At 40.5% G+C, this 17744-nt stretch overlaps 1 protein-coding gene across 1 annotated transcript in view; it reads right to left on the reverse strand.

Moving 5' to 3' along the window:
* Window positions 1-9590, reverse strand: part of TMEM170B (transmembrane protein 170B) — a 30641-nt gene extending 21051 nt beyond the window's left edge. The window contains exon 1 of the mRNA XM_043908551.1: window positions 9460-9590. Coding sequence (XP_043764486.1) covers window positions 9460-9556 — 97 coding nt within the window. The 5' untranslated portion in view covers window positions 9557-9590. The remainder of the gene's footprint in view (window positions 1-9459) is intronic.
* Between the last annotated feature and the right edge of the window lie 8154 nt (window positions 9591-17744).

The following is a 17744-nucleotide window of genomic DNA, read 5'->3' on the forward strand; positions in this document are numbered from 1 at the left end:
AACCTGAAACTAACACAACACTGTAAACTAACTATATTTCAATAAAAAATGTACAAAATAAACTATCAGTGAACATAAAGGTTGACCAACAGAAATTACTCAAATTGAAATACAATGAGAAAAAAGAATGAGGAAAAGAAGTAGGAGGAGGAGGGAAAAGAGGAATCATACAAGAGCTATGCAACAATTCAAATGGTTTAACATACATGTAATTGGAGACCCAGATGGAGAAGGAAGAGATCATGAAGAAGAAAAATATTTAAATAAATACTGGCTGAAAAGCCTAAAAATAATGAAAGATATCAAACCACAAATCTAACACTCCCAGAGAATCCCAAGCAAGATAAAGACCACCCAAAAGAAGTAAAGAACAATAAAGCAAAAATAGACCACGCATGCATCATACCTAGATACACCAGAGTACATGACCTAAAACCAAAGATAAAGGGAAATACTGAAGAAGAAATAAGGGAAAAAAGAAAGAGAGGAAAGAGATGTATTACCGAGGGACAAAGATTAAAAAAGTACCACAAGCTTCTCATCAGAAACCACCAAATCAGAAGACAAACTAGAGTAACATTTTAAAAGACTAAAAGGGAAAAAAAAAAAACTGCAAAGTCAGGACCTATATTCAAGAGAAATAGCTTTCAAAACTGAAGGTGAATGAAGTTTTTTTCCAGAAAAAACAAAACTGGGAGAATTAACTGCCAGCAGATTTGTGCTATATGGCATATTAAAGGAAGCTCTTCAGACAGCAGGGTAACATAAAATGAGAACCTAACTCTCCACGAAGCAATCAGCAACAAAGAAAGTGAAAATATATTGTTTCTTATTTTTAATCACTCTAGTATTTTAACCAGATTTAAAAATAAGCTGCTGCATTTGTTCATTTGAAGCCTCATTTAACGCAGAAGTTAAAGCTATGATAGATATTTAATAGCTGTCTGCTTCTACTTCTTAAAAAGGGGCAAACACATTGGTTTAAAAATTTAATTGTGACACCTTCAAGAGCTACTTTAGTTTACTGCCTCTCTCAGAGCTTATCACAATACTGTTTATTACCCACTTAAATTAAATTACCCTTTTATCAACTAATTATATAATTTTAAACTAAATTACAGTATTCATCATTGAACAGAAAAAAGAAAATTCTTAGAAAAACAAGTTTTTAATTTAAAACAATATCATTTGCTATTTTAAAAAATCAGTTTAAGGCTATTTAAAATAGTTCCAAAATAGCACTATTTTCCTAAAAGATGCCATTTGATTTGCTCTTTTCATAACTGATTAGTTACATAGTTATAAATGTATAAGAATTAAATGTCAAAATCTGAGTCTATTATGAAATTAGAACAATATCTAATAGTTTGCATTGTTATTATTTATACACCTTTAAGCATCTTAAATTATACATCCTACCAAAAAAAATTTCAGTAACAACGTATTTGTTTGAATCAGTCACCAAACTAAAAAAAACATCTTTTCAGGGATTGATAAAATGTTTTACAACTTCATGATACAGTATTTCCAAGGGATATTTACACTGAAGACTGAAATAGGAGTTCTTCACATCAATGAGCATAACTTATAATGAAACTCCCAACGTAACAAATTTCTAAAGTTAAATCTAAATAAGAGTCCAAGTGAAGGGCAGATCAGAAGAAATTCATGAAGGCACAATGGGGAAAACAAACAATGCACAGGCCTGGTAAGAACAGTCATACCTTTGATAGGATGACAGTAATCCCAAGGAAGCAGTTATGCCCCACCGAGGTTAAAAAACAAACAAAAAGAGATAATCTCCGAACTGGAAGGGATCCTCAGATACTGAATCCAGAGTTTCCTAAATCAAGTTTTAAGAAAGCCCAATTCTAAAAACTAATTATTAAATGGTGTTTAGAGCACAGGGATTTTTCTAGGTCTTAAACCTCACAGGTAAAGAATTTGCCTGCAATGAAGGAGATGTGGGGCTGACCCCTGGGTCAGAAGATCCCCTGGAGAAGGAAATGAGAGCCCACTCCAGTATTCTTGCCCGAGAAATCCCACGGACAGAGAGGAGCCTGGAGGGCTACAGTCCATGGGGTTGCAAAAGAGTCGGACAGGACTGAGCGACTAAAACAAAAACAAAGCTCACTCCACAAATGAGCACATTAAAGGTCTGAAGCCCCACTTTAAAAAGAAAGCTTCATTTTAAAGATTAAAAAAACAAACTTATATGCAAATGGGTGTTTTCCTTAACTCATAATAAAATCTCTCAACTTTTTTCTTAACTCATTAATATTTTTAGATCATTTTTCCTTTAACATCAACATGAAAAGTGTTGTCATTGGATTGTCTTATAAATGAAGAAACAGAGGCCTGGTTAAATATGTGGTTTTTCAAGTTAAGAGCATATTAATAGCATTCAAGGATAAAATTCAGTTTATTGACTCATAAACTCAAGGATCCTATCACTTCTTCAGACTACTCATTTGCATACAAAAGTCTAGCAGGATCCAATTTATCCTAGTTGGGGGCAAGTTCTGATACCTGCACATTATGTATTCACATAAACATTGTTAATGTTTAGTTCTCCCATATATATAAACTTCAGATTAAATATAACTAAAGTGTTTAGGATTAAAAAAAATACTATTTAATAAGAATTCTTCTCTGTTTCTAATAGCTCATATAAATAGAACATTTTTTAAAGATAAATTCTAATATTATCCTCTGGGCTTGCCTGGTGGCTCAGATGGTAAAGAATCCACCTGCAATGCGGGAGACCTGAGTTCAAACCCTGGGTTGGGAAGATCCCCTGGAGTAGGGCATGGCAACCCACCCCAGTATTCTTGCCTGGAGAATCCCCTTGGAAAGAGGAGCCTGGCAGGCTACAGTCCATGGTGTCGCAAAATGTCGGACACAACTGAGTGACTAAATACACAATATTATCCTCTAATGTTAAAAGGCAGTCACTTTATAAAAACTGGGTTATAGCATCCTCCTGGAAATGAGTCACTTATGTTGAAATTTTAATACATCTTTAGCTATACTACACACTCCATATTTAGATTGCATTATACATCACAACACAGTTAGAAATTGATCACAAAAAAGTTTAATTTTTAAAAAGTTGGTGTTCCCAATCCTTAAGCTCTCAATACTAAAATCACCTTAAGAGCTAGTTAAAAATGTACCTTCCTAGACTCTGTTCTCAAGGGTCCTAATTCCATAGCTATGGACTGGGGCTGTGGACCGTACCCTTAACCAGCTCCAAGTAACTGTGACATGTAGCAAGATTTAGAAACCATGTTAGATTACAGTCATTCATGGAAGGGGACGGGACAGGGAGAGAAGTTTAAAATGAAAACTTACTAGCTACACTAATACCCAAGAGCAATATTATACTTTTAAACTTAATCAAAACCTGGTAGTATCCTGAACCATCCTAAAAGCAGGTAACAGCCTCTCCTCCATCTCCACCATCCCTTAAACACGTTCTTTCTCTACTCTCTACCTCTTCTGTTGTCTTCAAAGTGCCATTATTTGGTTCTCCCCAAACTCTACAAACCAATGGAGTACTATTAACCTGAAAGTTAGTTAGCATTTCTACACTATGAACTCCTTATGGACGACTGACCTTCTCATTTTTGTTTATCAGTGTTTACCATAGAGACTGGCAAATCACTCAAGATCAAGAAATACCCAACAAGACTGACCCTTGAAAATGCTAGATGCTGCTTTTTAGTATAAATCCTCTATATACATTTAATGAAACAATACATTATATGGCCACTTTGATTATAGGAAGTGAAATGCATGCAAAATGTTTTGCACAGGACCTGACATGTAGTAGGTGTTCAGTAAACAGAGCCTCATTAGACTTATTCATCTGATTTGAAGGTAAGTTCAGTGTTCTGGATTCTCTGGGCTCTCCTCTTATATCTGACCATTCTTAACACCAGTTTCCTACCCTGATTCCAATTCCTCTTCCCCATCTCTGCCTCTTCCTTCCTCTTTTGTTTAGGATTCCTTTCTAAAGGAAAAATATCTCCAGCTATTTCAAGTCCTCTTTGTGAATTATCTTACCTTTCTGGTCATTCCTTCCCATCACTAAGCAAGAAAAGAGAAATACGTTTATATTCTGATAGTTAACTATTCAAGAATCAAACTTATAGCCTACACAGTCTCAAAACTTATCTGGAAATTGCTTTTAGGTTTAAGAAATATCATCTGGACCTTGGACGTGGTATTTCCAGAAGATACAGATGCATGATTCAAAGATAATGAGGTGGGAATTAAGAAAGTAAAAGCCTGAAGATGACAATTTTAAGTTTTGAAAAATGATAGTGGCTTCATTCTTGATCAAGATATACAGCTAGGTCTTCCAAATGACAAAATTTTATAAAGTAAAAGTCACTTACTAATTGGCTCAGCACCACAAAGGAGTAAGGGATTTTTCATGTTTGCAGAAAAAGTGAATTTGGGGATCGGGCACAAATATTGAAAAGTAGCACACTGTCTTTAAGACTACATTTACACTGAAACATGTATATCACCATATGTGAGACAGATCACCAGTGCAAGTTCAATGCATGAAACAGGGCACTCAAAGCTGGCGCCCTGGACAACCCTGAGGGATGGGATGGGGAGGGAGGTGGGAGGCGGGCTCAGGATCGGGGACATGTGTACACCCATGGCTGATTCATGTCATTCATGTACGGCAAAAACCACTACAATACTGTAATTAGCCTCCAATTAAAATTAATTAACTAATTTTTAAAAAAGACTACATTTACAAAACATATCTGTAAGTGGACATCTGAAATAATTTTATCCACATAAACTCACCTCCTATAATAGATCCTTTAGGAATGGGACATTAGAACACACGGTAACACTCAGAGAAGCAAACCCGTTCGGGAGCACCGCCAGAGAAAGGTTCTGGCTACGAGCATGAGGTGTTGTTGCTGTTTAGTCATTGAGTCCTAGCCAATTCTTTGTGACCCCCACCCCCCACCCCGTCCTGAACTGTAGCGCCCACCAGGCTCCTCTGTTCATTGGATTTCCTGGGCAACAATACTTGAGTGAGTTGCCATTTCCTGCTCCAGGGGATGTTCTCGATTCAGGGATCGAACACCCAGTCTCCTGCTTGGCAGGCAGATTACCACTGAGCTAGCTGGCAAACCCAGTAAGAGATGTGAACAATTACAAATATGAATAGCAGATACCAAGTTGTTTTCCCTCTTTTATTCTGATAATCTGATTAACACTAAAGTGGCTTAGCAACTACAAAGTCTAAAGGTGGAATATAATAGTGTGTATGTATACAGTGAAAAGAAGCACACATATATTTTATAAACACACATACACACCTCTGACCTTCATTCCAGTTTGAATTCCCAGTTTCTCGGTGTTTGTATCAACAGAGAAGACAGCACCAGCTCCCACATTTGCTGCTGACCCTGGGAGAGGGGTGCAGCCTACCTTCGCTTTTTTTCCTGGGGACCAGTTATTCCTTTCCCAACACCAGCTGCACTGTGTTTATCCAGGGTCTAAGGATCCTGCCTCCTTTCAAGTAAAAAAATTCTTCTCTAAACTCTTAGCAACCAAACTTGGGTGGGAACACAAGGTTGGGAGCCAGTGTAAGCTGAAGAAAATAAACATAAAGCAAAAGAATACATTTCACTGTAGATCATTTTTTAAAAGTCAGGTTAACCACAAAACTGAAAGAGTACATACATACTGATTCTAATTTTAAGTTGTGGCAAGGAGGAGGGCTCTAAGACGTATTCAGAGAAAGAAAAAATACTTGAGAAGGAAGGAAACCACGTTATCTCTCTACTTGAGTGAGCTGAATAAGCATATAACCTACACACAGTTAACAAACAATTTGGGAATCCTGAGAATCACACCCACTGGGAAGTGACAAACACAGAAGAGAACCCTGGCAATAGTTGCTCAGTGACAAGATGAGGTCTCCAGGGGTTCATCTCTATATGGACTCCCCATACTACTGTCTTCCTGGAAGGAGAAAACCACAGACAGAAACTGGTATAATTTCTAAAACTAGATATATAATACATATGGGTTACTAACTTTTTCAGAGACTATGGCAACTTAACATTTTAGAAAGATTATTACTATTATTATCACTAGTCAATATCTTACAATGTCCAGTATCTTTTATTTCTGGAAAAATTTAGTTCCATTCACCCATTCTTGGGCTCATTTGGAGTGAATACTTACACAGTGATTTTTACGTGCCTTAAGATTTATCATCTGTCAGACCTGCCTGAGTCAAGAACTGATGTGGAATAAAAGCAAAAGGTACGGAACTGAGAGTCAGTGAACATCAGTTCTAGTCCTGCCCCTGTCATAAATGACCGTTTGATCCCAGCAGTGTGTATTTCAGTGATTCTATAATGAAGTAACCAAACTATATAACCTCTATCTCCAAAGTGTTAAGCTAGTTCTAATTTTTAGTTCCTATCACTTTTTAAACATGTATTTCTATCAAAGCAATACTTACATAAGACTCGTTTCTAAAAGTTGGTCTTTAGATCTAAAATCTACATCAGCCTGGTTCTACACTATGCTCCTTTCTAGTTTCATCTCCAAGTTTATGATGATGACAAAAATGCCTTCTGACTTAATATGAGTCATCACAATCTGAAAAAGTAGTAGTTTTCACTTATGAGCTACCTGATCCAAGCAAGGTACTCTATGCTTCAATGTCTGAATCTACAAAATAAGGATAAACATTAATCTCTCTCAAAATGGTTGAAAAGATGAAATAAAACACATGAAAGAATGGCAACTAGCACCAAAAATAGCATTTATATGTTTCAAAGGTATGACAATTATCTATATAAATTGCTTAAACACCTTATGTCCTCCTTAAAAGCACATTCATTCCAACAGATGTAGCTGAAAAATAAGGCAACCAAAGTGTTTTAATCATGCATCTGTGAAGTATTGTTTTAAAAGCTCAAAACACATGCATTGAGCATATACTATGTGCCAGATATAACATGCTAGGGTTCCAGAATTCCATAATTACACAAGGACCCAAAGTTCAGAAAGCTCACAGTCTCAAAGACACGAATAAAATGGAAAATGTAACTGAGAAACGTAACAACAAAAGCATGTACAAGGAGCAGAAGTAGCAGGATGAAGCCAGTAATTCGTCTTGTGTGAGGACAGAGGAGCAGCTAAAGCAGCTTGGAAAGGGAGAAGGAGCGGTTCTGCAGGCAGAGGCCAGAGCTTCAGACCTGTTTAACCATTTCGAGCTATATGAAGTCAGTCAACTTAATTTACCTCCCCGAGCTTCTCTGTAAATCTACTGTATTCTGATGATTACAAGTAATTATTTGTAAAGTGCCTGATACATAGCAGGCATTCAAGAAACAGGAGTTATCTTGCTTCACAAGTCAGGTTTGACTTCTTTTTAATAGACTGACTTCTAAATGGCACTGCAGGAAGCATCTCTTAACTAATGATCAAGCTGCATATGGGATCAGCATGGAGAAGGCCATAAGGAACCACGTCACAATGTTACCACCTGCAGAGTCCGTTTTTTAGCAGTGATGTCGTTCCTAACATGTGGTACATTCACCTGCTGGTGAAGCCTATTTCTAATCTGTTTTCTCCATTTTCACAGAATTTTGCATACTCAAGATTGTATTTATTTCCTAAAAGAGGTTCCCATGCTCCTCCGTCCCACCTGAGTCCTGGTTTTGGATATTCAGCATATTCCATATTCTTTACAAAATGGCAAAGTCCATTGAGAAACTGATGATTATTAAGATTACATAAGGAGATTATTAGAGCTAACCCTGGGTTGAGACTACTATTGTTATCTTAATGGTTGAATGGGAACTGTAAGCCACTATAATGATTCAGAATCTTAAAAGTATTTCAACATATTGTTAACTCTGGCCAGGAGGCTAAGTTACATTCACTCTATGGTTCCCAAAATTACTTTTCTCTAAATATCCACTGATGAGCTAAGACAGTCATTAACACATATAAATACATATACTCAAATCCTCATTTTTCATTTTACAACATTTGAAAAATTAACAGTGGATAAATACAAAGAAAGCCCTAAGTAAGATAAAGCAGTATATCACAAAATTCAACTGAATTATAAAATGGTTTTTATGTCAATTTAAGTTTTTCAGAACTAAAACCATGTTCCCGACCTGCAACCATCAGGTAAGATGGGTGTGCTCTGAGTTAAATAAGTACAGATTAAAAGTCAGTGAATCAATCCAGAATTGATGTTAATTTTAGTTTCCACATGCAAGACACCCAATGTCTTTAAAGTCAGCCCTCAATTTTTCTCTATGAATATCTGAATTTCATATATACCAGACTTTATAATATCTTGTACCCTATCAAGAGAGGTTATATTTGTAAAATACTCGTCATCCTCTTAACCAGTTTAACATAATGTGTTTTGAAATACTAATGCTCTATCCAAATTAGCTCTTATACAAGAATTAAATCCTGAGTATGTCTGTAAGATTTTTCACTGAGAAGCAGGCACTGAGGGGTCATCAAACCGCAACTGAAATTACTTTCTTGTAAACACTCATCTTTAAAGGGTATGTTTTAAATTCAGGATATAAGGCAAGCATTTCTATAGTAACCAAGCTAGAAGTTTCTTCACAAAGCAGACCTACAAATTCTATTTTTAAAGTCTGAGTATTATGGCTCACTTTTACAACCAGAAATTGCTGTTAATTATTATAATATGTTAAGTCCAATTCTCTCCTGATAGCCTTGACTTGTGAAGGGAAATACACAGAATTATCAAATGTCACAGGGGCAGCAGCTTGAGGGCAGAGGGAAAGAGACAAAAGGAGATAGAAGAGGAAGAAGATATACGATAAAAGCAGAAAGTGCTCAGAACGCGCTACACCTTGGTCCAGCCCGTGATATAATATAATCTACTTAAGGAGTCATTTATATCGCAAAAAAAAAAAAAATTAACATCTGAAGCAAACCGATCAATGCGAGCAGGCAATTTAAGTTCTGCATTCGACTTGAGATTTGCTAGAAAGAGCTAAATTAGAAAAAGATCGGAAGAGCAAGAAGCGCATGTGTGTGCGTGTGTGTATGCAGGTGGGGAAGTGTGTGTGCGCGCGCGTATGTCTGTATGCAGGTGAGGGGGGGCATAAATAAAGGCTAACTGTACTAACACGCGGCGCTAAAGCAGTGCCGCGCATACTACGGAGGCAGGGCGGGAGGGAGCGAGGCGGGGGTCGTGGGCTGTCCGCAGCCACTCTGGAGCCCGGGGGCGGGGGGCGCTCGGGGGCCGGAGTCGGCGCCCCCAGAACGGGCACGGACCGGGTCCCATTCCCATCCTCCACGCCGGGACCGGGGGCCGCGAGCTCCGGAGCCGGGGTGACGCGGGGGCCGGGAGGCGAGGGGCGGCGCCGCGTCCCGCTCCCCACCGGGCGCATCAATTACCCGTGAGGCTCCTCAGCACCGTCCCGTGGGCCCAGAGGCTCAGGACCTGCTGCACCGACAGGTTGATCATGGAGGCGTCGCCCCCCTCCGCCTTCATCTTCCCCGGGGGGCGCCCGCCGCCCTCTCCTCGGGCTCCGGGGGCGGCGGCGGGTGCGCGGCTCCTCCAGGCCGCCGCCAACGCCGCCGCCGCCGGGGGAGGCTTCGGGGCGCCGGGCTGGTCGCTGCTGCCGCCGCCGGGCCTCCGCCGGGGGGCCGATCAGCGCGTCTCCCAGGCAGCCCCCTCCCCGCCGGGGAGACATTGAGGACCGCCGGCCGGCGAGGGGCGGGGGCCGGGCGCTCTCCCCGCGCGGCCCGCGAGCGAGGAGGACTCGGGGCGCTGTGGAGGCCGCGGCCTGTCAGGGGCCGCGCCGCGCGAGTGAGGAGGCCGAGGTCACGCCGCGAGGGCCGGGGTGACGGGCAGCCGGCAGGTGCAGCCCCCGACGGGGCCCAGGCATCACCGCGCGAGGACGACGAGAGCCGCGACGCGGACGAGCAGGCGGCGGCGGCGGCGGCCGCGGCCCCTCCTGCCGCCCGCCTGCCCACCCTCCTGCCGCCGACACTCGAGGACCCGCCCCCTCCACCCGCGGCCGCCGGCGGGCCGCTCGTGCGCGCGCACACGGGCCCCCTCGCCGCCCGCCAGCCCCGCCCTCGCCGCAGCCGCCGCGCATGCTCATTCCCACGACCCGCCGCCCTCCGACAGCCGGCCGGCCCCGAAGCCCTCCTCCTCCCCTCTCCCCCACAACTTCTCGCGCGCGCGAGCTCGCGTGGCTCGCGGGGCCGAGCGTCGGCCCCGCAGTGGGGCGGGGGAAGCGCGGCCTACGTCACTAGCGCCACCGCCGGCCCTCGCTGCTGATTGGGCGCTCCGAGGTAACCGCCTCCACGCCCTCTCTCCCTCCCTCCGCCCCCCCCCCGCCCCGCCCTCGGGCCTCGAGCGCGCGCCCTGGGAGAATCCGCCGCCCGGCGGTACCCGGAGCGCTAGGCCCCGGGCGGCGGCCGGGACCCAACGCGGCGGGAAGCGCAGTGTCCAGCTCCCACGGGTGGATTCAATGACGGTTCACATCTTTGGTTTCGAATGAAATGCTTTGAATAAAAAGGTTTGAGTACAACTTTTTTTTTTTAAGTGTAAATACCTCAAAAGATTTGAAATATATATCAGTTTGCGAGTTTGGGTTTTGTTTTTGGTTTTTGTTTTGAGAGCATCAGATGACCTACAAGGAGTGCAGAATATATTTGAAGACCATTGAAACAGACCCACTTTACGATTCATCCAGTGCATTCTTCCTACAGGAAGACGCTGGGCCCCGCGTGGTTCCCCGCATCTGAAATCACCGACGGTGCCCGGGGGTGGGCAAGTGTCCCACACCTCAAGGAGGAAGCTAGCTCTTTTTTTTCCGTGACAGTACTCTTTGTATCTAAATTGTAAACGTCCCTATTATTTCCACCCCCTTCCCCATCCAGGACTTAAACTAGATCTCGCTTCCTATGGTTAGCTGCCTATCGTCATGTCCATGGGAGGCCGAGGAACTGTCTAAAGTTCAGCTAAAACAAACTGAACTGCTCCTTCAAGTTTGAAACCTTTTATCTTGAAAACTATTAAGTTTGGGTAATAAAAACATATGCACTAGGCAGCTGCCCCTCCCCATCCTTTTGCAAAAGAAAATCTGCCAAGGACACCAAAGCTCTTGCTGTAGCTAAATCATCAAGTATGTTGAGCAAAACGCACCTGTAAAAGGGTGTTCTTGGTGACCGCTTTAAAATATATATATATATATATGTATGTGTATATATATATATATATATATAGTTATGTACGGATGTATTTGTGTGTATGTGGGGGGGGGGGGTGGAATGTACAACCCAAGAATGGTGAGTTAAGTTTCATCTGGGGCAAAATGAAGACTGTAGCCCGGGAGACAGCCTCTCAGATGTGGAACTGCTCTGAAGAGGTGGGTGGCGGTCATTGTATGTGACTTCCATGCAGAGGATGCTTGCACTTAAGCGCACATTTTGGCAGACAGTTGCTGCTAGTCCCAAGGAGCAGATGTCTCCATTAATGATTTTAGTTCTTTTCTAGATAGGAGAAGATGCGAGAAACTGGGCTCATAAAGTCTTCTGAAAGTCTCTATCTGAAGACCTGTTCTGCTAGCTTTTCCTGGAGATTAGAGTGCTTCATTCCTGATCTCCTCCCTTATCTCCTTTCAGGGCGTCCTGGATGTTAGGAACTGCACTGGCTAAGGACTTCATGTTTATAGAACCTGAAGTCAAGAGACATTCTTTAGTTAGCCTGTGTTTTATCTGTTTGATGTCACAACACAGGAGTAAAGGGAAAATTTTCTATCACTAATAGGAACTGAGCCAAAACTCATAATGTGGAGTGATTTTCTTCCGAGGACTTAGAATTAATTAAATCTTAAAGATTTTAAAATATCAGACAAAAGAGCCTTTACTATTTTTTAAATTCACTTTATTTTGCAGATAGGGGAAACTTCTTCTGCAGAGTTGACTTGACAGAGGTGACAGCACTTTGCAGTCGAGTTTCTGAATTCCTTAACTCACAATCAAGTGTATTCTGTTAAGGTTCTGGGTGGGAAGATGCAAGTTACCAAATGATTACCAATAAGAGAGTTGACATTATATAATTAGTGATATTGGAGAATGTGACTACCTTCAATGTCAGGTTAATGGTAAACTTTCTAAACAGCAGCTCATTAAACTCACATCAGGAATGTTTAGTTTGCATGGAATCATTGAGGTTCTTATCATTACACACTGTTGTTTAAAACATGGTAGCATGCATTTAAAATATTCAGAACCCGGGACAGTGTCTAGCAAAAGGTATCCATCAAATATTTGTTGAATGAACAACCAGATAAACTTCATAGAAAAGTTAGCATTTTTCTTGTTTCTTGTAATTTTTTTAAATGGAACCTAAGTGTTGATTTCTGGAAATGAGAAAGTAAGACACAGCAAAGAAGCCCCGAGCCGTTAGTGTACTTTGATAACCAGACAACTTTTCCCCTGCTTTTCATTTCAATTCAGTAAGCATTTATTTGGCATCTCTTATGTGAAATAACATTCTATGCTAAGAGTTATCTCTAAGATTTGAAGATCATAAGGTCACAGTTCTCTAGGTTAATACCTCGCATTTAACTTGTGTTTGCCTTGATAAAAAAGCTAATGATACTATGTTGAAAGCCTGTATTCTTAGGTGAATTGACTATTTTCCAATGGCTAGGGTTATGAAACCCAAAACTGAATTAATGCAGGTGGAAGTTGTATGATTTCTTGCAGATTTTTGATGTTGAATTAATGTACCTGTCAAGGAATGGTTCAGTTACATTCCTGCCAGAAATCAGGGAACACCCCCAAGTAAATCCTGGAGGTCTCCTTTAGCCCTGTGGCCTTGAATGTGAAATAGATAGCAATTCATAAAGAGTTCCTGGTTTGTTTCTTGCTTACCAGTAAGGGAACACCCATAGCATGTTATTAATTGTCTGAAGAGGGCCCAGAAAAAAGTTTTTAAAATCAATTAGAATATAAAATGATATTGATCCTTTGAGAAAAACATTAACTACTGAAGACATCTTTTTCTCCCCTTTATTATCTTTCTTTCCTGTTGTAAGGTACTATATCACAGAGTCACTTTACAGAGGCAACCTAATTTCATCTTGCTACACGTTGAGTGGGATATGTGATATGTACTGTATGAATCTGCTTCAGTTTGTCAGTAACCTTTTGGCTTTAACTCTGGTCATGTAGAAATTTCTGATATACTATGTTGTCAGCTTTTTCTTTTATGGTATCTGAGTTTTCTGCTTTAAAATGTCTGTTCCCTGTCTCAGATTTGATTTGTTTTTTTTTAAGTCTCATATCTTTTCTAAAAACTTTATGGGTGTCTTTGTTTACACCTTTGGCTCACTTGGAATTGTGTTAGTACAGATCTAATTTTGTTTTTCCAGATGGCAACTGAGTTGTCCCAAAACATTTATTGAAAAATCCATCCTTTTTCCACTGACCTAAAATGCTAGCTTTATCATGTACAAAATTTCTATATATACTTGGATTTATTTCTAGACTTTCATTTTTGTTCCATCTATCTGTTCATGTGTCAGCACCACACTATTTTTATTTTCTTTAACTCTACAATATGCTTCAGGTTCTGTTAAGATAGGTCTTTGTTTTTTACTCATTTTCAGTTTTTTTCCTGATTAATCCTGAATGTGTGTTATTCCAGAAGAACTTTAAAATCAGCTTCTTAATTCTAAAAGTATTACTGGTTCTATTTTCATTGAAATCATGTTACATTTATAAACAAATTTAGGGGATATCGAGAGATTTTAATGTTTTCTTTTACTAAGAAATTTGATTTTGAAAAGATGTGTAATACGTTTTTTTTTAGCATCTGTGGATATGTATGTGATTCTTTTGATTCTAAATACATGAGGCTTATATTCAAATATTTCCTAACACATTTTCTTTGACTTTCTGGAGTTAATGGCACTTAGTTATGATCTCTCATTTTTTTAATATGCTACTTAATTCCATGTCTTAATCTTTTATTAGAATTATGTCATTAATATTGTGAGTGAAATTGATCTGTGCTTTTCCCTTTAGAGCTGTATTTAACTTAGTTTTGTGGGTTTTATTTATTTTTTGCCAATTAACGTTGTGTTGGCTTTATACAAAATATTTAGAAGCTGTCTTATTTGGATTTTTCTTTTCCTTCAGCGTTTGGTGAAATTCAACTGTGAAACTGCTGTCGATGCTTTAGGGAAGCAGCTCTTTGTTTATTTTCTTCTATGCAGTGTGTTTTTTCCTATGGCAATTGGTCCATTTAGATATTTTTTTCTCTTCCTGATTTCTTTCTGTAATTCTTTTATTTGGCTTGTTTATATCTGATACAATTTTAAAAAATAATTTGCAGTGGTAATCAATACCTCTTTTGTAAATCTTTTAACTTCTCCAACAATGACATTGCTTATTTTGTGAATTCACTTGTCTTATCTTAATTATATTTGCTAGTCATTCTATATTTTTCCCAATTAACAAGCTGTTAGGTGTATTTATCAGTCCTCTGTGTTTCTTTATATTAATTCACTTTTTTCTTTTATCATTATCAGTTATTCTGCTTTTTTTGAGTTGTTTTGTTATTTTCTGTAAATGTTATGCTAGCTCCTTGATTCATTCATTCGTATTTCTTGTTTCTTCTGCATTGGCAGGCAGCTTCTTTACCACTGAGGCACCTGGGAAACCCTCTTCTTGTTTCTTAATGTGAGGATGTAACTGAATTTGCCGTGAGCACTGCTTAGGTTGTACCCTGTAGCTTTTGATGCATAATGTTCTATTAACATTTACTGTTGTTATCTTCTAGAAATTCTGCCAGTTTACTTTTGATTTCTACTTTGAAGTCATTTAAAAGAGAGATTCTTTTTATAACTTTCAGCTTTCAAAGGGAGGCAGTTCTATATTTGTTAGCATTTCATAGTTTAATTACAGTGTAGTCAAAGACTATTATCTATACCATTTCCATTTTGAAGGATATACTGATGTTTTCTTTGTAGCCTAGTATATGGTTAATTTTGGAAAGTGAGTACGCAGTAAAAGAAGGTGTATTCTCTGTTTTGGGGCTTCCCTGCTGGCTCAGACAGTAAAGAATCTTCAATGCAGAAAAACTGGATTCCATCCCTGGGTTGGGAAGATCCCCTGGAGAAGGGATTGGCTATCCACTCCAGTATTCTTACCTTGAGAATTCCGTGGACAGAGAAGCCTGGCAGGCTGCAGTCCATGAAATCGCAAAGAGTCAGACAACTGAGGGACTAACACTTTTACTTTTTTCACTTTTCTCTGTTTTTAGGGAATAGTGTAGTCTACATGAATAAGATGTAACATATTTATTACATTACTAAAGGTCATCTATAATCTGACATTTTTGTCCACTGATGAGTTCAGTTCAGTCCAGTCACACAGTCATGTCCAACTATTTGCAACCCCATGGACTGCAGCATGTCAGACTTCCCTGTCCATCACCAACTCCTGAAGCTTACTCAAACTCATGTCCATCAAGTCAGTGATGCCATCCAACCATATCATCCTCTGTCATCCCCTTCTCCTCTTGCCTTCAGTCTTTCCCAGCATCAGGGTCTTTTCAAACCAGTCAGTTCTTCACATCAGGTAGTCAAAGTATTAGGGTTTCAGCTTCAGCATCAGTCCTTCCAGTGAATATTCAGGACTGATTCCCTTTAGGATGGACTGGTTGGATCTCCTTGCAGTCCAAGGGACTCTCAAGAGTCTTCTCCAACACCACAGTTCAAAAGCATGAATTCTTCAGCCCTCAGCTTTCTTTATAGTCCAACTCTCACATCCATACATGACTACTGGAAAAACCATAGCTTTGACTAGACAGACCTTTGTTGGCAAAGTAACATCTCTGCTTTCTAGTATGCTGTCTAGGTTGGTCATAGTTTTTCTTCCAAGGAGCAAGTGTCTTTTAATTTCATGGCTGTAGTCACCATCTGCAGTGATTTTGGAGCCCAAGAAAATAAAGTCTGTCACTGTTTCATTCTTTCCCCATCGACTTGCCATAAAGTGATGGGACCAGATGCCATGATCTTAGTTTTCTGAATGTTGCATTTTAAGCCAAGTTTTTAACTCTCCCCTCTAATTTTCATCAAGAGGCTCTTTAGTTTTTCTTCACTTTCTGCCATAAGGGTGGTGTTATCTGCATGTCTGAGGTTATTGATATTTCTCCCAGCAAGCTTGATCTCAGCTTGTGCTTCATCCAGCCTGGCATTTCGCATGATGTACTCTGCCTATAAGTTAAATAAGCAGGGTGACAATATACAGCCTTGACGTACTCCTTTTCCAATTTGGAACCAGTCTATTGTTCCATGTCCAGTTTTAACTGTTGCTTCCTGACCTGCATACAGATTTCTCAGGAGACAGGTCAGGTGGTCTAGTATTCCCATCTCTTGCAGAATTTTTCACAGTTTTTTGTGATCCACACAGTCAAAAGCTTTGGCATAGTCAGTAAAACAAAAGTATATGTTTTTCTGGAACATTGGAGAAGGAAATGGCAACCGACTCCAGTATTCTTGCCTGGAGAATCCCAGGGACAGGGGAGCCTGGTGGGCTGCCGTGTCTGGGGTCGCACAGAGTCGGACGTGAGTGAAGTGACTTAGCAGCAGCAGCAGCTTGCTTTTTCGATGATCCAGCGGTTGTTGGCAATGTAATCTTTGGTTCCTCTGCCTTTTCCAAATCCAGTTTGAACATCTGGAAGTTCATGGTTCACATACTGTTGAAGCCTGCCTTGGAGAATTTTGAGCATTACTTTGCTAGTGTGTGAGATGAATGCAATTGTGTGGTAGTTTGAACATTCTTTGGCATTGCCTTTCTTTGGGATTGGAGTGAAAACTGACTGTGTCCAGTCCTGTGGAACTAGATCAGCCATAGGCTATCCATTAGGTTTCACTAGACCATGCTGCATAACAAAGAAACTTCAAATCTCATTGGTTTAAACAACAAATCTTATTTCTTGCTGGTATTGCATGAGTGCTGCATTCACATTGTGGTTCCCCTGGGATCTGCCTGGTTCAGCCCAGCCCAGCTCCACAGTCTTCTCACTCCAGATACAGGGCTGAACCAGTAGCTACTCTCTAGGTCCATACTGTCATCATGGTTCAGGGCAGGAAACAGGGCCACCAGCAGGAAACTTGCCTTGTGTACAAAATTTAAGAAGACTTAAAAAAAAAAAACCTCAGTGATCAGGATAAATGAGTTTTCTAATGCAATATTTTTAAAAATCAAAATTAATACACAAATCCATGATGAACAAATATCAAATTTTTTTAATAAAAACAGATTATGACTCTGCACTTGCATGACCCTGCTTCACCCACCCCACCCTCCCCCTGGTTCTCATAGAACAAGAGTTGCAGGGTCAAACCGTGCAAGTGCATTTAAAGTTTATGCTCAGGTGGTCCATGTCACGTGTGTGTGTGCGTGTGTTAGTCGCTCAGTTGTGTCCGACTCTTTGCAACCCCATGGGCTGTAGCTCACCAGGCTCCTCTGTCCATGGCATTCTCCAGGCAAGAATACTGAAGTGGGTTGCCATTCTCCAGGGGATCTTCCCAACCCAGGGATCAAACCTGGGTCTACCGTATTGCAGGCAGATTCTTTACCATCTGAGCAACAAGGGAAGCCCATGTCACATATACTCACATTCTTTTGGACAGAGGAGGTTGTGTGGT

The sequence above is a fragment of the Cervus elaphus genome, chromosome 7, assembly GCF_910594005.1.
Source record: "Cervus elaphus chromosome 7, mCerEla1.1, whole genome shotgun sequence".
Classification (NCBI taxonomy): Eukaryota; Metazoa; Chordata; class Mammalia; order Artiodactyla; family Cervidae; genus Cervus; species Cervus elaphus.